General features: G+C 40.3%; 1 protein-coding gene across 20 annotated transcripts in view; it reads left to right on the plus strand.

Moving 5' to 3' along the window:
• NEB (nebulin) overlaps window positions 1–25,016 on the plus strand; it is a 249,685-nt gene that overhangs the window by 168,054 nt on the left and 56,615 nt on the right. For 15 of the 20 annotated variants that reach the window (XM_063933546.1, XM_063933545.1, XM_063933547.1 and 12 more), the window contains exons 117-127: window positions 901–1,005; window positions 1,152–1,262; window positions 5,879–5,989; window positions 8,620–8,730; window positions 10,006–10,107; window positions 10,200–10,304; window positions 12,742–12,840; window positions 14,713–14,823; window positions 16,672–16,776; window positions 17,689–17,793; window positions 22,555–22,659. In XM_063933546.1, the coding sequence (XP_063789616.1) occupies window positions 901–1,005; window positions 1,152–1,262; window positions 5,879–5,989; window positions 8,620–8,730; window positions 10,006–10,107; window positions 10,200–10,304; window positions 12,742–12,840; window positions 14,713–14,823; window positions 16,672–16,776; window positions 17,689–17,793; window positions 22,555–22,659 (1,170 nt within the window). The remainder of the gene's footprint in view (window positions 1–900; window positions 1,006–1,151; window positions 1,263–5,878; window positions 5,990–8,619; window positions 8,731–10,005; window positions 10,108–10,199; window positions 10,305–12,741; window positions 12,841–14,712; window positions 14,824–16,671; window positions 16,777–17,688; window positions 17,794–22,554; window positions 22,660–25,016) is intronic. The other 5 variants (XM_063933551.1, XM_063933563.1, XM_063933550.1 and 2 more) reach the window with 2 other exon arrangements.

Below are 25,016 nucleotides of genomic sequence, written 5' to 3' on the forward strand. Positions count from 1 at the left end.
TTCCTATATTGGTCAGATCTAGACAAACCCTGTTCACACCACGGCTCTGACCCGGTTTATTCTTGGGTCGGCGCTGTTTACACTGCACACAGATACAATGGAACTGTTCTACCGACGCTTACAGATGACATCATCTCCAATCTCTGGGAATTTGGCTCTCCCTATGCTGTGAACGGGACCTGGGTCAGATGACCGGGGGTTACCCGTACACACTGGGCCTATAACCCGGGGTCCTTCCCTTGCCTAACTTTGCAAGCTACCTGGATTGGATTCCCTGGTCACTGGACCAGGTTGGTTTTTTTTTCGGAGACCCCTTCATAACTCGGGTCAAACCTGCGGTGAGGGGTAAAGGCTGGATTGGGATGTTGGCTACGACTTGGTGAGCTGATCAGTAAAGCTTGCACTAATTTTAGTACAGCGTATCTATAGCCTACACGCAGTGGACACAGCCTTTGTGGTCTTAATCCAGTATTCATTACACTGCAACCTACTAAATCACTAAGAGCCAGTGACATCCCTGAGGCTTAGGGCAGAACATGCTTTTTGCCTCAGTGATACCCCTAATTCCTAGGCTATACAGTAATGGATATTTATTCAGCACATGTGAGTTTTGCACTTTAAAGACCAAATAGGCGGAAGGAGAAGGAAGTATATACCCAAAGCCAGTGGAAAAGTGAAATCAGCTTGAAGGACCAAAATCTAATTGATTTATACTTTGACTTTGTTCCTAGATAATGTGCTTACCTTTGCTAGGCAGAAATCACACAATCCATGATCATCTGTTATGATATCTCACTGTTACCTGATAAATCTTCATAAGGACTTTTCTATTGTTTGAATGTCAGCTCTTATAGAATAATTGCATTTTTTTCTTATTAATCTGGCCCTGTTATTTTTCAGTATGATTACAAACTGGACAGAGAGTTCCTAAAGGGATGCAAGCTCTCAATCACTGATGACAAAGAGACTGTCCTGGCTTTGAGGAATGCAAAAATGAACAGCAATGTGAGTATCACAGCTCTGAGCCTCTTGTGATGAAGTATGCAATTACTGTTGTGTGTTCTAGAAAATGGCTGGAATGCAGAGTTTAGCAACTAAGTGGCTGTAATGTCGGTGTGTATAATACAAATGGTATTTTGGTGGCCTTCCAGGTGAAATACAAAAAGAAGTATGAGAAGGGAACATACCAAGGAGAGTTTGGAATTGTTGCAGATACACCCCAGATCATCCACGCAAAATCTGTCAGCGCCCTTGTGTCTGAGGTAAGTGCTGGGTGCCGTGTAATAAGGGCTCCCTGTAGGCCACTGCCACCTATCCTGTATTTCCCTCATAGATAGCATGCCTATATCTAGACTGAAAACCAGCACAGGCATCATAAGTAGAGATGAGCGGGTTCGGTTCTCAGAGAACCGAACCGTACCGAAATTCACCATTCGAGTCCGGATCCGAGTCAGGCTCTGGTTTTCCCGCCTGACTCGGAAACCTGAACGAGGCAAAACGTCATCATCCCGCTGTCAGATTCTCACGGGATTTGGATACCATATAAGGAGCTGCGCGTCACGGCCATTTTCACTCCTGTCTCGGAGAGTGTAGTGAGAGGACGTGTCTCCGTCCTCAGTGTCTGTGTGGGGGTGGGAAAGTGGGGTGGCGAGTCTTGTGCTGTGTGGTGCTGCTCAGTCCAGTCCAGTGTAGTCAATGTCTTATGTTGCATCAGTCCAGCCAGTCACAGTGTTGGTGTCCTCTGCTGCTATATGTCCTTAGTGCTGCTGGCTGCTGTATAAGTCCCTTGCATTTTTGCTGTGTTGTCTTGCATCAGACCAGGGGTAGTGTCTTGTGCAGCATCAGTCCAGTGACCAGTCACAGTGGGGGTGTCCTCTGCTGCCATATATCCAGTGTAGCTGTATAAGTCCCTTTCAGTGGTGCTGTGTTGTCCTGCATTAGACCAGGGGAAGTGTCTTGTGCAGCATCAGTCCAGTGACCAGTCACAGTGGGGGTGTCCTCTGCTGCCATATATCCAATGATACTGCTGTATAATTCCCGTGATACTGGCGTATAATTCCCATGATATTGCCGTATAATTCCCGTGATACTGGCGTATAATTCCTGTGACATTGCCATATAATTCTCGGAATACTGGCGTACAATTCCTAAGATATTGCTGTATAATTCCTGTAATATTGCCATATAATTCTCGGAATACTGGCATATAATTCCTGTGATATTGCCTTATAATTCTCGGAATACTGGCGTATAATTCCTGTGACATTGCCATATAATTCTCGGAATACTGGCGTATAATTCCTGTAATAATGGCATATAATTTCTGTGATATTGCTGTATAATTCTCGGAATACTGGCGTATAATTCCTGTGACATTGCCATATAATTTTCGGAATACTGGTGTATAATTCCTGTGATACTGGCATATAATTCCTGTGATATTGCCGTATAATTCTCGGAATACTGGCGTATAATTCCTATGATATTGCTGTATAATTCCTGTGATATTGCGGTATAATTCCAGTTATCCTGCCGTATAATTCCATTTAAATCCATATAATTCCATATAAATACAGTCCAGTGGTGCTGCCATATAAATTCAGTGGCGCTGTCCTGTGCTGTATATTATTTACTCTAAATAAAGGGGTTATTAATATTTAATCCAAATAATTTTTACAGGGTTTGCCCTGTGAGGTGTAGGGGTACGCTCTCTTGTGCAGCATATTGTGTTATATAACTCCAGAAAAATAATGGAGAACAAACATTTGGAGGATAAAATAGGGAAAGATCAAGAACCACTTCCTCCTAGTGCTGAAGCTGCTGCCACTAGCCATGACATAGATGATGAAATGCTATCAACGTCGTCTGCCAGGGCCGATGCCCATTGTGATAGTAGAGGGCATGTAAAATCCAAAAAGCCAAAGTTCAGTAAAAAGACCCAAAAAAATAAATGTAAATGGTCTGAGGAGAAACATAAACTTGCCATTATGCCATTTACGACACGGAGTGGCAAGGAACGACTGAGGCTCTGGCCTATGTTCATGACTAGTGGTTCAGCTTCACATGATGATGGAAGCCCTCATAACTGAGGCCTTGACACTTATGTTGGCGTTAGACATGCATCCGGTATCCGCCATTAGTGCAGGGGGATTTAGACAATTGATGGAGGTATTGTGTTCCCGGTACCAAATCCCATCTAGATTCCACTTCACTAGGCAGGCGATAGCAAGATTTTGCCATTTAATTCCAGTGATTTGGACATATAATTACAGTGATTTTGCCAATTAATACCAGTGATTTGGACATATAATTATTAATTACAGTGATTTTGCCAATTAATTCCAGTGATTTGGACGTATAATTACAGTGATTTTGCCAATTAATTCCAGTAATTTGGACGTATAATTATTATTTACAGTGATTTTGCCAATTAATTACAGTGATTTGGACGTATAATTATTAATTACAGTGATTTTGCCAATTAATTCCAGTGATTTGGATGTATAATTATTAATTACAGTGATCTTGCCAATTAATTCCAGTGATTTGGACCCATAATTCCAGTTGGAATTGTTTGTGTCGCTTGGCTTAGTCATACAGCTACCTCATTGCACCTCTTCGACATCTTTGCATGAGGTGTTGTTTGGGGCCTAGTTTTTGAAAAGTGGCATCCTGTCTGACACTGCCGTATATGTTACTGCTGTATTAGTCCTGGGGTACTGCCGTATAAGTCCACCAATTGCAGATTTTTTTTTAAAAATGACTGGAGTGTGCTGGAGATGCTGTCATTGGACCGAACAATTGCGGCCCACGCTCGACATTCAGCCACTGCGTGACACTACTAGATCGGCCAGGTGGTTGTGTCGCTTAGCTTAGTCATACAGCAACCTCGGTGCACCTTTTTTTCTTCTTTGCATCATGTGCTGTAAGGGGGTCTTTTTTTGATATCTGCCCTCCTGTCTGTCACTGCAGTGCCACTCCTAGATGGGCCAATTGTTTGTGTCGCTTGGCTTAGTCATACAGCTACCTCATTGCACCTCTTCTACATCTTTGCATGATATGCTGTTTGGGGCCTATTTTTTATATCTGCCCTCCTGTCTGCCACTGCAGTGCCATGCCTAGATGGGCCAATTGTTGGTGTCGCTTGGCTTAGTCATACAATTACCTCATTGCAATTCTTTTTCTTCTTTGCATGATGTGCTGTTTGGGGCCTTTTTTTTTTTATATCTGCCCTCCTGTCTGCCACTGCAGTGCCATGCCTAGATGGGCCAATTGTTTGTGTCGCTTGGCTTAGTCATACAACTACCTCATTGCAATTCTTTTTCTTCTTTGCATGATGTGCTGTTTGGGGCCTTTTTTTTTTTATATCTGCCCTCCTGTCTGCCACTGCAGTGCCATGCCTAGATGGGCCAATTGTTTGTGTCGCTTGGCTTAGTCATACAACTACCTCATTGCAATTATTTTTCTTCTTTGCATGATGTGCTGTTTGGGGCCTTTTTTATATATCTGCCCTCCTGTCTGCCACTGCAGTGCTATGCCTAGATGGGCCAATTGTTTGTGTCGCTTAGCTTAATCATAAAACTACCTCATTGCATTCTTTTTCTTCTTTGCATGATGTGCTGTTTGGGGCCTTTTTTATATATCTGCCCTCCTGTCTGCCACTGCAGTGCCACGCCTAGATGGGCCAATTGTTTGTGTCGCTTGGCTTAGTCATACAACTACCTCATTGCATTCTTTTTCTTCTTTGCATGATGTGCTGTTTGGGGCCTTTTTTTATATATCTGCCCTCCTGTCTGCCACTGCAGTGCCACGCCTAGATGGGCCAATTGTTTGTGTCGCTTGGCTTAGTCATACAACTACCTCATTGCAATTCTTTTTCTTCTTTGCATGATGTGCTGTTTGGGACCTTTTTTTTCCCTGTCTGACACTGCAGTGCCACTCTTACATGGGCCAGGTGTTTGTGTTGTCCATTTGTGTTGCTTAGCTTAGTCATCCAGCAACCTCGGTGCAACCTTTTGGCCTAAAAACAATATTGTGAGGTGTGAGGTGTTCAGAATAGACTGGAAATGAGTGGAAATGATTGTTATTGAGGTTAATAATACCGTAAGAGCAAAATGACCCCCAAATTCTGTGATTTTAGCTGTTTTTATGTTTTTTTCAAAAATCAACCTGATCCAAAACCAAAACCAAAACACGAAAGGGTGGTTTTGGCAAAACCAAGCCAAAACCAAAACACGAAAGTGGAATTAGAACCAAAACACAAAACACGAAAAGTGCCAGCCGCACATCTCTCATAACCTGAATATTGGCCAGACCATAAGGGGTAAATATCCTAAGATGGGAGTTCTATTTAAGAAGGGATATTGCTCATAGAATATCCCTTCTAGAGGGTGCTAGATAAATGAGAAGTAGAATCTGATTGGTTGCCATGAGCAACATCCTATTTTAAATAGAACTCCCATCTTAGTAAATTTACCCCACAAGAGTCACCTATTACCTATTTGTTGTCAAATGTGGTAGAACAATTATACCAGCTCCTTTCTGGTGATCATGTAAATTGACCATATTTGTAATAAATTATTACCTTTTTATTTACTAACACTAATGCTACAGTATATTTAAAAATCCCAATTATTCATTTTATGTACCTTATAATTGCTATGTAATTAGTATGTTAGTAATCTAACTACAAGTGTTCCTATTGTTACATGAAGTCAAGTGGTTCCATTCCTACTGACTAATCTTCAAACCCCCAGGACTATCTCCAGAAATTGGGGGTTGCTGACAGTTATGCAGTTTGTGTAGTTGCCAGGTACACTTTACATAGGAAACTGAGAAAGGTCAAAGCTGACAATAAAACCTGCCATTTGTCTTCTAGAACAAATACAAAGAAGAAGTAAAGAAACATCTGTCACAAGGCTCATTCACCACCCTCCCCGAGACACGTGACACTGCCCATGTGAAAGAAGTGACCAAGATTGTCAGTGAGGTGAGCGCAGCACATACTGTGTTACACATATTCTGCTCCCCCATACCTGTACACACACATATGTGACATATAGAGAGAGAGAGAGAGAGAGAGAGAGAGAGAGAGAGAGAGAGGTGGGATAGATAGATAGATAGATAGATAGATAGATAGATATTAGAAATAAAGATAGATAAGGCAGAGATGATATATATCTATAGATAGATAGATAGATAGATAGATAGATAGATAGATAGATAGATAGATAGATAGATAAATATGTACATTTATATGAGAGATCGATATGAGAAAGGTGGGATGGATATGAGACAAGAGAGAATGGTGGGATAGATAGATAGATAGATAGATAGATAGATAGATAGATAGATAGATAGATAGATAGATGATAGATAGATAGATTTTTAACTAAATAGTTATTAGATAGAGATAGATAATTAGCTAGACAAAGATAGCTGATGATATATAATAGATATAAGATTTATATGAGATAGAGCAATATGAGAGAGTATTAGATAGATATTAAATATATATATATATATATATATATATATATATATATATATATTTAATATGTAGATAAAGAATTCAGCTGCACTCCGGGACTTGTGATTTCAAAAGTAGTGTATTAAAGCATCACAATACACAAATAATTCCTTATTATTTGTGTATTGTGATGCTTTAATACACTACTTTTGAAATCACAAGTCCCGGAGTGCCGCTGAATTCTTTATCTACATCTACATTCTCCTGCGGAGGGCACCCGGGCCATACATTGCATTACTCCAGGGAGTGCCGGGCTGCACAAAAGTACATATATATATATATATATATATATATATTAGATAGTTAATAGATAGATATTAAATAGATAGATTTATAGATATATATGAGATAAATATATACATCTATATTAGATAGATAGATAGATAGATAGATAGATAGATAGATAGATAGATAGATAGATAGATAGACAGACAGACAGACAGACAGACAGACAGACAGACAGGTACTGTAGATAGATAGAAATGAAATTGACAGATGTGATGTATTTATTATATAGATCAGTGATCACCAACCCGTAGCTCGCGAGCTACCGGCAGCTTGCCGTAGTATTTTCAGTAGCTCACAGAGTGCACGGGCTTGGGCGGTCACTGGCACTCCTTCTCCCTTCATTTTTAATATGGTTCCGGCTGTCAGCCAATCAGAGCTCGTGGACCGGCAGTGGCGGCACCTGATTGGCTGCCGGACCGCAAGTTTTGATTGGCTCACTTACCAGCACCATATTTAAATGCCTACCACCGCCAGAGACTCTGTCACCCTCACCGCAGCCGCTCTCCGGATTTCACAGGACAGGCGCGCGCTGCGCTCTCCTCCCCTTCCGTCCCTCATACAGGAGAAGCCGCACCGGCGGCAGTAGAAGAAGCCAGCAAGGGTTAACACTGTGTGGGGCACTGTATTGGACACTACGGGGGAACATTTTATCTGGCGCTGCACGGGGCATTTTAAATGGCACTGCGGGGGGAATTATATCTGGCACTGCTGGGGGCATTATTTGTGTATCTGGCACTGCTGGGGGCATTATTTGTGTATCTGGCACTGCTGGGAGGCATTTTTTGTATATCTGGCACTGCTGAGGGGCATTATTTGTGTGTGTCTCGCACTACGCGGGGGGGCATTACTTGTAGCAGGAAAAATTTGACCACGGGTACCACCAGGCGCCTAAATCAAAAGACTCATAGAAAGTAGTGGTATCTAAGTATACGTGAACAGTGATATAAAAAACGTATACAATCCTTTTATCTGAAGTGAAGTGTCCAATCTCCAAAACTCACAACTCCTCCTCGTAGCATATATCGTATGAGTACAGCATGGGTTCTCAGACACTCTGGTAATTGTTCCGCATTTTTCCCCTGTGGCTCCCACACATGGGATTTTTCACCATTTCCACAATCTGACCATTGTCTTTGTTATATGTGATTCATGTTCCAATTTTAATGTGTGTTTATGTTATTAAATTACTGTACGACACGTGGTTTTCCTCTCTCCTCTATTACATATGCTGTACTCATACGATATATGCTACGAGGAGGAGTTGTGAGTTTTGGAGATTGGACACTTCACTTCAGATAAAAGGGTTGTATACGTTTTTTATATCACTGTTCACGTATACTTAGATACCACTACTTTCTATGAGTCTTTTGATTTAGGCGCCTGGTGGTACCCGTGGTCAAAATTTTTCCGTGCTAGAATTCTCCTTGTGGTATTTTGGAGAGACACCATCTCTGGTTACGGGAACCATAGGGCAGCCTTCTGCAGGGTTTGCGCAACACGCGGAGTGTTTGGACATATTATTTATTGTGGGCATTACTTGTAGTTGTGAGGCCACACCTACTTTTGTGAGGCCACACCCACTTTCACAGGAATGCATGCGCATTGGGGGGAGGGGGGAGCTCCTTCAGAGGTTTTATTTTCCAAAAGTACCTCACACCCCAATTAAGGTTGGAGACCACTGATATAGATCTAAATAATACAGATTTTATTTTTATGAGAATTCTTTTACAGAAAGTAAGTTATGCATGTGTTGTGCATCAGACATATAACATTTCCATTATCAAATCACTGTGTATTTCTAGAAACATTATAAAGAAAAGTTCCAGAAGGAGAAGGGCAAGTCCAATTACGCAAACATGCAGCAACCCCCTGAGGTGCAGCATGCCATGGAGGTTGCCAAGGCCCAAAGTAATGTGAGTAAATGAACTAATTGAGAACATCGGTGCATATTATATTATTATTATTTGAATGCAATTTATAGGATATATGGCTATGTAGTTAGTAGATTATGGGTGTCATTCAGACCTGAATGGAGACGTGCGTCTGTATGCAGCGGCTGCATTTGGGTGGTCTGCGCACATGCACCAGTCGCAGTGCCCGTGTGCGACCCTACACCTTGCGGCTTCCGCAAGGTAATTGACAGCGGCGGCCATAGGGGTGTCGTCGACGCGGCATTTCACGGGTGGAGCAAATAATAAATTTAAATCCTATTTTAAATGGAATAGATCCCTATCTATAATAACATGTAAGCAGGCATTTAAAATGGGGACCCAACAGAAGCACTGTCGTAGAGAAGGGCCCAGCAGCAGATGTTCTTTCTGAGGCTACTCAGGAAATTCAACATCCTGCAGAAGCTGCTGCTCATCTTCTACACAGCAATTGTAGAATCAGCCCTATGTTCCTCGATCACAGTCTGGTATGGAGCTGACAATGAGAGTAACAGACGGAGGCTGAAAAGGGTGGTGAGGACAGCTGAAAAGATTGTTGGGGCTGACCTCCCTCCCATCCAGGAATTATACCAGTCAAGGGTCAGGAAGCGAGCGAAGAAAATCGTGGCAGATATGCAGCACCCAGGTCACAAACTGTTTGAAGTGCTTCCATCAGGCAGACGCTACAGGTCCATTCCCGTGAAATCCACCAGATTCATTAAAAGCTTCTTCCCACTAGCTGTCCACCAGCTGAACAATATATAAAAAGTCTAACATTTATAATATGTCGAGACTATCATACAGTTGCAAGGTGCAGTATGAACTCATACGTGTAATGTTTGTAGTGTAAGCTACGTTTTTCCGCCTTCTTATGCTATGTATTCCCCCTTCATGTTACTGCTTGGCGATGCACTGTACCGCAAAAAAATTCCTAGTGTACGTGAGTACACCTGGCCAATAAAGCTGATTCTGATTTAAACATGGGTTGCAAGCTAAGAAAGTAGGAAGAAGCCGCATGTGAAGGCTCTGAGGGCCACATGTGGCCCTAGATCCCCATGTTACCAATCATAGACAGTGTATGTAACCAATAGTAAAAGACAGGAAAGTGGTGTCATTTACTCTTTGAATAATAACAAACAGCATGAATAATTCCACAGAAATGTTCTAATGCTTAGTTTATCTAGAATATATATCGGTATTTCTGCAGCTCCATGTGTGAATGCTGAATGGGGGAGTGTAACTATTTCATTCATTTTACAGTTATCTTACAAGAAGGATGCCAAGGCCAACCTAAATTACACCAGCATTGCTGACAGGCCTGATATTCAGAAGGCAACGCAGGTGGCTAAGCTAGTCAGTAATGTGAGTTCACAGTTGGAGTATTGTTAATGGAATGCCATGGTTGCTTGAGTGTAGGATAACAGAAAATGTCCTTTACACCTCATTTACCATAGATCCAGTACAAAGCTAAGGCCCGTGAGGAAGCCGGTCGTGGCACCACTATTCTTGGCCGACCAGACATTGAATTGGCTCAGGAAGTGTCCAAACTGACAAGCCAGGTAAGAGTCAATGGGAAATAAAGTAATGCCCTGTATGCAGTCAAGGGATATTTATCAAATGGTGTTATAGTCTAGAAACAACAATATACGTTTTTTACGGTGCCCAACTGAGTACTTACAAAACAAACATATAGGGGATGATTCAATTGTCTTTACACAACGCTAATTAATGGGTGCCTGACGGAGCAATTTAATTGTTTTTGGACAGCCATTAATTATAACGCTTGTAGCACCTAAAGACACTGGGTAAAGTGGTTAAAACCAGAGATGGACTGGGGCTGCATAGCAGCCCTGGGATTTTATTGTGTGCACGCCACAGGGGCCATGGTAACGGCTCACAGGGGCATGCCGCAAGTCACGGGGACCATTCTCCTAGGAGAATCTCCCAAAAAATGCTTGCCCAGTATGATAACTGCATCTTCAGCATTGTCCCTCCTCCTGCAGGTAACTGCATCTGGCACTGTACACTAGTAGGGAATGCTGGAATGGTGATGTGCAGGAGGAAGTGCCGCTACAGAAACACCTGTGTGCCAGTAGTAACTAATTAGTAAATGAGAGTCGCTGCTGACATCATGGCAGCAGTGTCTGATGATGGCCTAGGTCTGACACCATCACATCATGGTTCCAGTGCTAGGTCATCAGAATTAGCTTATACACAACCTCAATCAGTGTGATCACCTGTTTCTGGGTCTGATTTCAATTTGTACAGTGTTGGGAAGTGGCTGTGCAGTACCGTACAACTAAAATGCAAATGCAGCAGGAGGCGTCTGTAGGAAATAGATGCCTACTGCATGAATGTGCACCTGAAGATGTAGCATCGGATCACCATCACAACCATTGGCAACCACTTCAGACTGGCTGTCGGAACTGGTCAGCCCGGTACAGGAAGTCTGCCTCCAATGACGCAGATCCTGGGCGCAGCACGCCAACAAAATGCTGCAGCATGTCAATCATAGGGGGGAATTCAAATCTTATCGCACCCCCTATCTCCCGTCTAAAGTGACGGGAGATAGAGGGGTGATATTCAAATGGCCCCCATTATCGCACTGATCGCGCCCATTACAGTTGGGTTTAGGTGCGCAAAGCACCTAAACCCAACTAAAGTAATAGGCGCGATCGTGAAAAGATCCGTTTTGGTGCCCAAATGGGTCTATTTACGTGCATTTCAGCTCTCTCCCACCGGGGGTAGCGAGCTGAAATGAACTTGTCGTGCCCGTCGGCAGTAACATTAAAATACCGGGCCACGGGGGAGGAAGAACATTTGAATCCAGCCCATACTGTGGCTAAGGGAGGACTGCGAGCGATTATGTAGGACCTGTTCTACACATGTGCAGAACAGGGTCCTGTGCATGTGCCGATCCCCAACCATCAGATTTGTATGCAAACCATCGGGTTTGCTTACAAATCCGAATCAAGCCCTCTGCTTTACATTTTCATTATTTGTGCATATTTATTTTCTGAAGCAGATGTTATGCTCTGACGTGTCAGAAAGGTAGGAGTTTAATGTAGGGAGTTATTCCATACTAATTCTAAATTTACGTTTTCTTCATTTGGAGTCATTACTTTGAAACTGTTGAATCCCCATATGGCACAATATTTAGTTTCAGTGATAAAGAAGCCTATTTATACAATTATATTTGCAGGATATTCCCTGAAATCACCTGTTTTTTAGGGCGATAGCCGCAAATATTAAGTATCCCCCTAATGTACAATGGAGGTAATGCAGCAGGTAACTCTAATATCTGCAGCCATTCCTTCCATCAGCAGCCACAGCCTCTCATAGGTTTCTATGGCGATACAATGCTGTCATATTTACCAAGCCCTGGAATGCGAAAATTTACAGAGTTTGTCCCCGGCTATCTGAAGATGACATTATCCTGTTGTAGCCTATGGGCATCATTTGCAGAACCCTTCCCTAGCAATGGCCACCGCACATATGTGGTCAGATGTAGTGCAGAGGAGTCCTGATAGAGGAGTAAAATGACCACTGATGCGGTCTGTTATGGATAAATATGCCCCTATAACAGAATAACCCTTCACTTCCACAAATTGACCATTGTTATAATCACTTATACTGTTGAAATTCTGATCGTCTACAGGATATGCCAGGTGGCTAAGAGGTACAGGTTTATTATTATCCTATCCTTTTTCTTCTGATAACACTGAGGCACACTATGTACAGAGTTCAGTGGTTGGTAATAAACATTGATTCAGCCTACAAGATGGCTGCCTCCGTGGTCTGCAGACAACTAGAGCATTTTATTACTTTGGAATATTATTGTGTTGCATTCAATTCCTTGTTCTTTCTTCACATACAGAGAGGGCAAGCCAATAAATGGCCTAATTATGGCTACTTTAACCCCAGTGCCCTGTTGCCCCCGAGGCTGGTATAGACCTAACATGCTTTGCTAATCTGATGTTTTGCTGCATATTGTAGGCTGAGTATACCAAAGGAAAGATGTGGGGACATGGAGCAGCATCTTATGACACTCCCATGATGAGGACACTTAAGAAAGCTAATGCGCTTACTAGTAATGTAAGATAAGCATGTTCAGCAAAATGAGCATGTTCCTCCAAGTCATGTGACGTTCCTGTGGGGGTGTATTGTCTGTAAATATGTAGGGTCATCGTGCAAACAATTGCTGTAACACACGGCAACCAATCACACTCTCGCTGCCATTTTGCTAAGAAACTTCAGGAAATTAAAGCAAGCTTGTGACTGGTTGCTACGGGTTACCTGTGTTCTATTTTCTTTTTTCTTCATAAATGTATACTGCAGTATTAAAAGCTGTTTTCTCCTTAAAATCTTTTGCTGGAATTCAATTATAGAAGTATTGCTGAAACATATTATAATGTTTCTTATAACAAAGCAATATTATTTGTCTATTTTAATGGAAAACTGCTTTTTGTAATACTTTTTAGTAGTGACTCCATTTAAGTGGCTGTCATGCATGCTGCATCACACGTTTGTTTTCATTATCATGTTATATATATGTACTTTTATAAAATGTGGCATTTTTATATACAGCATTTATATATACTATTTATTATATGATCCTAAAGCAAGAGAATACGCTTATATTGTCTGATAGTTAACAGTAAATGCTGGACCAACGTCCCTTCGCTATCTCAAGGTAATATACATATTCTCATGGGTCAATTTATTAAGACTGTGTGATGAAAGAATCTCCATCACTACTAATCCCATTGACTGATACCCCACCCACGGACAATACTGGCTGGCAGCTTTCCCTTTTTAAAAAAATAATATTTTATTAACTAACTTCTTAAAGAGTACAAGGAAAAGCAAAATATCCCAAAGACATTGAAAGACCAAGCCATATGGAGACACAGTTTGTTCTTACACAATGTTTTCCGCATGTTAGCTTTCCCTTTTTACATATGCGCACTCTGGAAGCCAAGAATTGCAATTCCAGTGGTAGTTTCATGAAAAACATTTTTATTTTAAATAGATAAAAATAAGTAAAAAATAGGGGAAAAAATTAAATGTTAATGTACTTCAATATAGGAAAATCCTTTATATCAGTAATACACAATGTATCCACTGATGATCCTAGCTGCTGTCTCCACCCTGGAATGACATTAGACATTAGCATCCGGAAGTCATTGTAAAATAGGCACAGGAAAAACTTTGACAAACATCCTCAGTGAAACCATCACTGGTTATATCAGGTGAAAGTTCATACTGGCCTAGTGGGGCTTGTTAAATAGTGAGAAGGCCCAAATCCATTTGCTTATGCCAATGAAAGGCATATATCCTTTTAGTAAACAAGAGTCTTTGTGAATTATTTTTATTTTTTTATGTATTTATTGTTTACACTTTTAATGCACATATTAATTGCAATGAGCTTTTCAGATAGGCAGAATCTAAAATAATGTATTCTTGAGTATTTTGTTTTTAAATATTTTGCATGTAATTGATAGGATTTTTCATTTGTTGTGCTTCCAGTCTACCACTCCATGTGCTAAATGGTCAACATATATAAAAATTGCATGCATTTGTTTGCATTTTAGAAGCAAATTGTACAAAATTGTTCCAATTTCCAACAATTACTTGGATAATGAGAACATGAGCTGTTTTATTGGTTAAATTACCGTAAAAAAAAAAAAATTCTTGTCCTGTGAATTATCTGCGTTTTTTTTTATGTACAAGGGTTTGTCATTATTTCATATTTTGCAAATGAAGGTCTTGGAGCATGTCTGAAATACAAATTTCACTGTTCAAGAATGTATTTGTGTGACATATTGTTTGTGTACTAGTTTTACTTTCTCTACCTTTGTTTTAAAGTAGGTGTTCCAGGCTATTTATTGTATCTCCTCATTGTGTGGAGTTTCCCAGCACAAGAATCTGTAGATTTATTTGACAATGATTCTCTCTTTTTATCAGATAAAATATAAGGAAAGCTTTTCTAAAGACAAAAGGAAGAGGCCTCAATATGATCTCAAAGAGGCCAAGATTTACCAGACGTTGAAAGATGCCAATACACTTGCTAGTGAGGTAAAGTACATTAGATGTATGCCATCTTTACACAAAATTAGCATTTTAATCATTATACAGGTTATGGAGAAAACCCCTCCCTGATTTTAAAGGTTAACATGCTATTCAACATTTTAGTACTGTGCATAAGATAAAAGTGCATGGAATGCAGTTTATTTTCAATTGGTTTTGAATATGATATGGGGCCTAATTCAGACCTGATTGCTAGGGTGCGTTTTTTGAATCCCTGCGATCAGGTAGTTTCCGCCTACAGGGAGAGGGGGAAATTGCTGTGCAGGGGTGCGATCGCATGAGCAGTCTCTGCACAGCCCAGGACTTACTCTTCCAGTGCGATGATCGGGGCCGGAGCTGACGTCAGAAACCCCCCCTTCAAACGCCTGGTCCATCCTGCCTTTCTATGGCCACTCCTTAAAAACAGTCAGTTGCCACCCACAAATGGCCTCTACCTGTCAGTCACCTTGCGATCGCCCGCACGATCGCTTTTCTCGCACATCCCGTTGCTGCCCGCCAATCCCCGTCACTGCGGACCGACGCGCCAGCGCATTGCGGTGCATACGCATGCGCAGTTCAGACCTGATCACAGGCTGTACGAAAACGCAGCCTAGCGATCAGGTCTGAATTAGGCCCATCATAATTTCTTGGTGTATAGCAGTATCCGTTCATTAATGGTTCTTGCTGGATGTTTGTAGACCTCAGCTTTCAGATGGCCCCTTGGCTGTGCAGAGGCCTCTCATGAAGCTGATGAGGATTGTTTTCTGCCCAGTAACAAAAATTCTGCTTATTAACGTAGCCAAAAGAAAGTGAGCTTTGTCAAGAAATTGCAGCGTTAACACCGGAAATGACCCACCGAGTGATGCGATACTTCAGAAATCGACTACAATTGTGTATCGCGAATGAAGGCCACCATCTGGATGATATCATATTCAAAGATCGCAGCAGCAAATTTGTTAGCAGTTGGGCAAAACCATGTGCACTGCAGGTGGAGCAGATATAACATTTGTAGAGAGAGTTAGATTTGGGCGAGTTATATTGTTTCTGTGCAGGCTAAATACTGTACTACTGGCTGCTTTATTTTTACAGTGCAATTTAGGTTTGAGATTGAACATACCCCACCCAAATCTAACTCTCTCTGCACATGTTATATCTGCCCCCCCCCCCGCAGTGCACATGGTTTTGCCCAAGTGCTAACAAATTTACTGCTGCGATCAACTCTGAATTGCCCCCTATGTACTACAATTTTAAATAGCATTTACCATGCCTTGTTAACCTTTAAAATCTGGGACTTGTTTTTTTTGCCTCATCCTGTATAAGTCATAAACAAATTATAAATTACTATGGGGAGATTTATCAAATCTTGGAGAAAGATAAAGTTGAGAGAAATAAAGTACCACCCAGTCCGCTTTACAGGCTGTGCTAGAAGAATAGCAATTACAGTATAAACTGACTGGTTGAAGCCTTATCTCTCCACTTAATCTCTCTGTAAGATTTGATAAATCTCCTGCTATATAGTTTATAATTTAGATCAAAAGTAAATCCTGATGCATACTCTTCTAAAAATGTTTCCAATTATTATTATTTTATTTGGGAGCAGGTTTTAATTGTAACTAAAGTATTTTGTTATTTTAAAGGAGAGAGGAGACCAGTATTGAGTTGGAGAATTTAATGTTAGGGAGTGGGAATAACAGCCTAAAATACAGACGGTGTCCTACCTTCATAAATTGTACCTGCAAATAAAGAGAAGTTAGCACAAAAGGATATAGATAGTAGGGTTGTCAGAAATTAGCCCCTACATGTCACCCAGTTCATTGCCCTTTTATGTGACATTTTTTCTTTTCTTTTTGGTTACAGGTTAAATATAAGGCAGACCTGAAGAAGCTCCACAAACCAGTGACAGATATGGCGGAATCTCTCAATATGCACCATATAACAAGTACAAGCAAACTATCCAGTGATGTAAGCTCTATACTACTAAGTAATAATATTAACCTAATAACCATTCATTCTTCACTTTTCTCTTTCTGTAATAATTATGTTAGTTGTTCCGCTTTCCATTTTGGGCATCATTTGGTAGTTACCCTTTCTATATTTAACCCCTTATATTTCATCAAGCTTATTACTATCCATTAATATAGCTATGCATATTACATCTAAAACAGAAAAAAGTAGCATAACGGCTAATACAAACAGTTCCCTAACCTTCCTAATTTAGTTTATTTTCATCTCAATAAATCACTAACCGTGTTAAATAATTTGTATGGTTATATGATAAAATTCTAGCCATTAATAACTGAAAATTATTTCTTAAATACATGTTGTAACCTTATTTATGTTTCTAATCATACAGTAGTTTAGACATTTTAATAACTAATTAAATTTGAGTTTTTATTAAACCATACAGTACTTAGTGTTTATGCATATTCTGTTAAATTTTAAAAAAATAAAAAAGCATATTGAAATTGAAGTTTAACGATAAATCCTAATTCAGCTAAATAACAATACTATAATATATCTAAAACATAAATATTATAATGTATTTTTGAGTAATATTATTATTTTTCTAGAAATGCACTGAATATTTTTCAAAATAATTCGACCAACTGATTTCAGATTCTTATTTGATTTTAGTGTGAAATCTTGTGACTACTGTATAACTTAAACTGACTCTTCTTAATACTAAAATAAAGATTTGGTGCATTATTATCATTATTATTTATTTTTTAATATATATATATTTTTTTAGAATTAAATATTGGTTGAATTTGGCCTTTCCCCTTAAACTTTGTATAAAGAAAATCTTGGTTATCCAATAGCAGGCAGATAACTTGTTAGACTATGATTGAGGCAGTGTTTGAAACTTCCCCTCAGTACCAGTACAAGAAGGAATTTCAGAAGAGTAAGGGTCACAACCAAATGGTGCATGATACACTTGAACAAGTACATGTAAAGGAAGCAACAGAACTGCAGAGCATAGTAAGTACTTTAAATAATTTGTAGTACTAATTTAAAATGTTTTTTTTTTTGTTTGTTATTGTGATGTATTAAAACAGTGTTACTAGTGGTATGTATAGTATTGTGGGACTGTTTAGCTAGTCAGCCAGCTGGCTATTAAAACAAGATGCATGATATGAGTTGATATGACCCTCTCTAGTAAATCTTAAGCCATACTGTATATATTGAATCATTTTTTTCACATTATCATAGATATGCTAACTCTTATTGGAACAACAAAAATATTTGAACCATTTGCAGTATTTCCAATATATGCAGGGCCATGGAGAGGTTCATTGGGCCCGGATACTGAATGTGGGGGTGTAGCAAAATTGAGGAAGAGTTTAAATTGACTGAAATTAAACAGCAATTTATAGCTATTTAAAGGTTCTCAGTCCTTCTGGAGAACTTGTTTTCTGATCTGTTTTAATACAGCAGAATTTAATTCCATGCTGAATCTTAATAAATATTTATATCAACCAATCAGGCAGCTGTTCATGGTCATACAGATATTGTATGATATATAATAGTGCTACCATTAGGCTGTCACCTAGATTGCCAATGCTTAGGGGGTGCCTAAAACAATCTCTCAGTATTTTTTATGGCCTTGTGGTTACCTTCTACTCAGGTCCGGATTAAGCCTTTAGGGGGCCCGGTGCACTTAAGACAGGGGGGCCCTACCACTCTTACCAGTACTGGCCCCCTGGCCTTGGTAGAGTGGGTGAAAGATTTAAAAAAATATTTTGTGCAAAAGACAAAAGAGGAGGAACAAAAAAACCCTGAGGTGAAAATATAAACCTCTCTATTATCCATTCATGGTCTTTGGGGGCCCAAGGGGAGGTTAGGTTCAGGCAGTGTGGGGGGGGGGGGAGGAGGTCAGGGTTCAGCTGCCGAGAGGGGTGGGTTAGGGTTTGGCACCCTCAGGGAGGGGTAGGCTGTGGGGGGAGGGAGGGTTAGGATTATACTGCGGAGCGGTAGGGTTAGGCACCACCGGGGAGGATTAGGTTGCAGGGAGGGGGGTTTATGGGGTTTTTGGATTATCTATAGATGTAGATTTTATATATATATATATATATATATATATATAAATACAAAAAAATGTCTTCCACCCCGCGCTCAACCCACCAGCAGCAATATGGAGAAAGTCCCTGTTAGTGAACTTTCAAAGAATAACATAAACAAAAACAATAACCAATTGCGCTTGGTATAATTTTAAAACACTCAGATTTTAGTATTTCCAGTAGCTGTTCTTCCACGGTGTGGATTCTTATAACTGGTATCACCTGCAAGTATACCCTCACACCAGAGAGCACACCCGAACAAAAAGACGTCCAGAATGGCCTACATTAGATATGATACCAATTTGTTTTTATAAAAAAACATATAGAATTCCATAAATTCATATGAACATTTTTTTACAGATAAAAGGTTCCATACATTCATATAAACATTCTTAAAAGAAAAACATCCAGATACAGTCAATAGGTTTTCTGTTCAAGCCTTTAAAGAACACCTTCACCCTTATAGGTGTATATTCTGTAGGGTGTATTAATGAACTAGATAAGAGACCGTAACGGATTCTACCCAACGCGTTTCGTCAGAACGACTTCATCAGGGGTTTCTGTATGGTATCACAAAAAAAAAGGAACAAAGGCCTTCATGGATATAAAACATCCATAGCCCATATATATAGGACCAACTTTTAATAGAGATGGATAATTCACCCAGAATGGTTGTAGGATAGTAAAACCAAGCATAAACGCATACGCCTTTAAGGGTATTCAGCTAGTTAATGAACCTGATTGCAGACTCTTTTCAGTTTTTATGCAGAGTCTGTTAAATTTGAACCTGCAGCCACCAGGAAAGAGACACAAGTAACAGCCACATCCAGTCATTCTGGATGTGGCTGTTACTTGTGTCTCTTTCCTGGTGGCTGCAGGTTCAAATTTAACAGACCCTGCATAAAAACTGAAAAGAGTCTGCAATCAGGTTCATTAACTAGCTGAATACCCTTAAAGGCGTATGCATTTATGCTTGGTTTTACCATATTACAACCATTCTGGGTGAATTATCCATCTCTATTAAAAGTTGGTCCTATATATATGGGCTATGGATGTTTTATATCCATGAAGGCCTTTGTTCCTTTTTTTGTGATACCATACAGAAACCCCTGATGAAGTCGTTCTGACGAAACGCGTTGGGTAGAATCCGTTACGGTCTCTTATCTAGTTCATTAATACACCCTACAGAATATACACCTATAAGGGTGAGGGTGTTCTTTAAAGGCTTGAACAGAAATCATATTGACTGTATCTGGATGTTTTTCTTTTAAGAATGTTTATATGAATGTATGGAACCTTTTATCTGTAAAAAAATGTTCATATGAATTTATGGAATTCTATATGTTTTTTAATAAAAACAAATTGGTGTCATATCTAATTTAGGCCATTCTGGCCGTCTTTTTGTTCGGGTGTGTTCTCTGGTGTGAGGGTATACTTGCAGGTGATACCAGTTATAAGAATCCACACCGTGGAAGAACAGCTACCGGAAATACTAAAATCTGAGTGTTTTAAAGTTATACCAAGCGCAATTGGTTATTGTTTTTGTATATATATATATATATATATATATATATATATATATAAATACCATATATACCCTTCAGAGAGGTATGGTTAGGCACCACCGGGTGGGTTAAGTTGCGTGAGGGGGGAAGGGGGGCAGTTATTGTAAATATATATATATATATATACTGAGTGTGTATATATATATATATATATATATATATACACACACACACATGTGTGTGTGTGTATATATATATATATTTATATACACACGTAGATATATATATATGTATATATACATGTATGTATATATATATATATATATAGATAGACATAGATAGTGTTTATATATATATATATAAATACACGTGTGTGTGTGTGTATATATATATATATATATGTATAGATATACATATCTAAATATATATATGTGTGTGTGTATATGTGTATAGCTATCTATCTATCTATCTATCTATCTATCTATCTATCTATCTATCTATCTATCTATCTATCTATCTATCACAAGAGAGATGCAGTGCCACTTGTGGGATTACTACTCCAAATAAATTAATATGACACTCCCAACTGTCATGGGCTTCAGTAGTGGTGGACTATTGAAAATAAAGAAACGTATGGTGGTACATTGTAACGGTTCAAGCGACCAATGGTGTCCCAAACTATAGGGCACTAACTATTAAGAAAAGTGTACGTATAGGATAAAAATAACAATAACAGTTTATTTTAGCACAATATTTAAGAAGCAAAGTAAAATAGACTACTAGAAAAATAAAAATCGAACTAAAAGAGGGATCACGCCTCAACTAAAATAGCAGGTATAAAAATATATTAAAGTTTAAAAATTAGGAGAAGCTTAACTCAGTTAGCAGGAGGTCACAGAGGGAGAACCTCCCTCTGTGACCTCCTGCTAACTGCTATTATAGTACCTGCTATTTTAGTTTGAAACGCTGCCGGAGTTTCGCTGGACACACACAGTGGGGCCGGGAGCGCAGCGCCACCGCAGATCAGATTGGTAAGAGATATCCGATCTGCGGCGGGTGGCGGGGGACCCATTTGGAATGGGGGGCCCGGGATACTTACCCCCAGGGCCCCTCCATTAATTCGGCTCTGCGTCTACTACATATTTCCAGTCTGAGGAACTGGAGATGCCACCTCCCACCGCCTTGCTGTTAAGAAGAGGGGTAAAGATGAGAAACTGATCCTGGGAGTTGTGGGAGTACTGCCTAACACTCATAGAGCTTCAAATATATTTAGTATTCCTTCTTCCACAATACAAGAGATAGGTGTAATTCTAAGGCATGTCATATGGTATAAAAATAAACATGGTGGGTCTTGGGCTCAGTATATAATACTGGTGGTCAGGATGCCGGCAGTCACATGACTGACAGCGCAATTCCCTACACTGAAGATGGCTACCCCCACTCCCCCCCAGGGCCCTAACCCTATCATATTATTGTATATACCTGAGTTATGACTATAAATATTATATGAAAATACAAAGAATATATTAGAAATATTTTCTTTGTTTTAATCTAGTAATTTGTATAGTCAAAACTCTGGAGTAAAAAGTCTATGACAGGTGAGGCAGTGCCTCCCCCCTGCCTACCTTGTCTGCACATATCTGATCAAAACTGACCAAACCTCCAGCAGTATATATTGCTCCCCCTGTGTATAATGTCCACACGAACCCTTGGGCTCATATATTGTGTGTAAATCTGGCTCTGGTACTAGCCAGTGCCTCCTGAGCCATTTACCTCCCGCACGTCACTGGTCTAATCTATGGAGGACAACAACATAGAGCAGTGTTTCCCAACCTCGGTCCTCAAGGCACACTAACAGTCCTGGTTTTAGTGATATCCAGGCTTGAACACAGGTGACTTAATTAGTACCTCAGTTATTTTGATTAAACCATCTGTGCTGAAGCCTGGATGTCACTAAAACCTGCATTGTTGGTGTGACTTGAGGACCGCGGTTGGGAATGCCTGACATAGAGGCATAACAGTATTTTGACTGTGATTATGATCAATAGGGGAAACAGAATATTGGTGGCCAAGAAATTGTGCAATGTTCAGGAACCAGTGGGACCTACTTGTGGCTTTGTTCCAGAAGTCATGTGTATTACTGTATAAGCTGATCATTTATTTTCTGTTACAAACAGGTTAAATACAAAGAGAAGTATGAAAAAGAAAGAGGTAAAGCCATGTTGGACTTTGAGACCCCTACCTATGTTACAGCCAAGGAGGCTCAACATATGCAAAGTGATGTAAGTTATATAAGCAAGTGAAATGCATGTATTAATATTATTATCATTATACTTTATGTTATCATTATATTAACTAATGAGTTTTTGTTTTGTTTTTTAAAAGGCACCACGTAGAAAATGTGAATTATTATTTTCTAGGAGTATTTTGTCAAAAGCAAAATGCTTTGTGTACACTCACCCACTGTTTCTTAAGAAACAGGCCCCACCTACTTGTGCCACATGATTGTCACATGATTGTTACACTCACCCGCTGTATCTGAAGAAACATGCCCCACCCACTTGTGTCACATGGATCATTTTTAATATGCTCATATTGGAATACATAAAATATCTGAATTGGGGTGGGGGGATTAATCTTTGCAAATTAGTAAGTAACCTTAAATGTTCCTGGAAAGTTATTAGTACTCCTGACATCGACGAAGGTCAAAATCTACATTACAGTGTGCAAGGTTCACCAAAGACTGCTGGGTTTTTTTTGTAATTTAACGTTCATGTTTATCTTTCCTACAACCTATATTGTAGGCTGCATCAAACTGAATCAGAATACCACTTATGAATTTACCAGAAATATGTGACATCACTTTATGCTTTATTCTTCAGTGGTAAATCTGATTGGCTACATGAATTTTGGTTCAGTCAACAAGTGACTGGTACACATTGAGATATAAATATACACACATTTGTGCATATTGTATATGGTTTTAAAATACAAATAGACATGTAACGTGCTCTGTTGAGGAGAAAGTATAGGGTTGGGATGATAGGTGTCTGAAAATGAAAAGTGAGTGTAGCATCTGTAATACTGTTAGTGGCTACCTGTATAAATTCAAAGCAATGGACACGAGCAAAGTGGCTTTGGAACACCTGGGTTCTTTTTTTCACTGTGACATCCTCCTTCTCACCCATCACATGTGTAACAGTCTGACTGTATCTGTCAGACATGCTGGTTTTTCCTCCAGAGAGTTTTGAAAAGAAGTTAATGATTTGTAGGTTTGTGACAAAAAATCACATATACGGGATACAAGTCCAACACTCTGTAATACCAGCACACGCAGGTTACAGCTTCATACACCAGGCTTGCAGTTCAGATTATTAAGCAGTTCTCCTAACAGCATATGTTACAGCAGTAGGGGTTCACATCAGCTCATAGCAGCACAGGATCATATCAGCATAGCAGCACAGGATCATATCACAGGATCAGTGGCCCTGACATCCCCACACCCTTCTGGATGTTAGTCACCATCAGAAGCAAAGTCTCTGTACCCTGAACACATACTTGAAGGCTGAATTAATTAATTAGCCCAGCTTCTGTCTGACAGCTGATTGAGGCCAGGGTCGGTTTTAGACCTTGTGGCGCCCAGGGCAAAAGTTTCCTTTGGCGCGCCCCCCCCCCCCATAGGCAAAGAAGTGTTAGTGCGGGCTGTAGGTGCATGGCAAAAAATAGGGCGTGGCTTCACAGGGAAGAGGCGTCATTACAGTTAGGCCCCCTGTAGTTGTGCCCCCTGTAGCTGTGCCCCCTGTAGAGTTGTGCCACCTGTAGCTGTGCCCCAAGTAGATTTGCCCCCTGTAGCTGTGCCCCTAGTAGTTTTGCCCCCCGTAGCTGGGCCCTCAGTAGTTGTGCCCCTAGTAGTTTTCCCTCAGTAGATGTGCCCACAGTAGTTTTGCCCCCTGTAGCTGTGCCCCCAGTAGTTTTGCCCCTGTAGCTGTTTGCCTTGTAGACGCTTACAAAGAAAATTAAATTAAAATAAAAATACTCACCAGCCCCGCTCCAGCTTCCAGACCTCTGTTGCTGCTGCTGTCCTCTGTCTTCGGCCGCCGCTCCTCGGATCTATAGGAGAGACGTCTCTCCCATAGTGGCGTACACTGCACAGACACTAGAGGTCAATTATTACCTCTAGCGTCTGCAGCTGCTCCCACAATGTAGTGTGGTGCGCGATGACGTCAGGCGCACCGCACATCACCAGTAGCGGCTCTTGCCACAACAGCGGCGGTGGCGCCCTCAGGACAGGGGTGCCCCAGGCAAAAAGCCTGCTTGCCCATGGCAAGAGCCGCTACTGATTGAGGCAACACCTGGATTGAACCCTTCAGTCCTGTTGCTTTTGCTCGGCTAAACTTGGGATATCTGGACATTCCACATTAACTTCATGTGGAATTACGCTGTCCCTGTCTCAGTAGATTACTAAGAAAATGGACTGTATGATGCATGCTTAAAAAGTACTGAACTTAGTATTCAAAGAGACAAAACTTCTGTCTGGTTACTGCCTTAACTTTCTACTTAAAATACAAAAAATATCTTTATACAGTATGTGGGATTGCTGTTTTCATTTGTACAATTATTTTCATTTACTGTCTCAAAA

Source organism: Pseudophryne corroboree, chromosome 7 (assembly GCF_028390025.1).
Source record: "Pseudophryne corroboree isolate aPseCor3 chromosome 7, aPseCor3.hap2, whole genome shotgun sequence".
NCBI lineage: Eukaryota > Metazoa > Chordata > Amphibia > Anura > Myobatrachidae > Pseudophryne > Pseudophryne corroboree.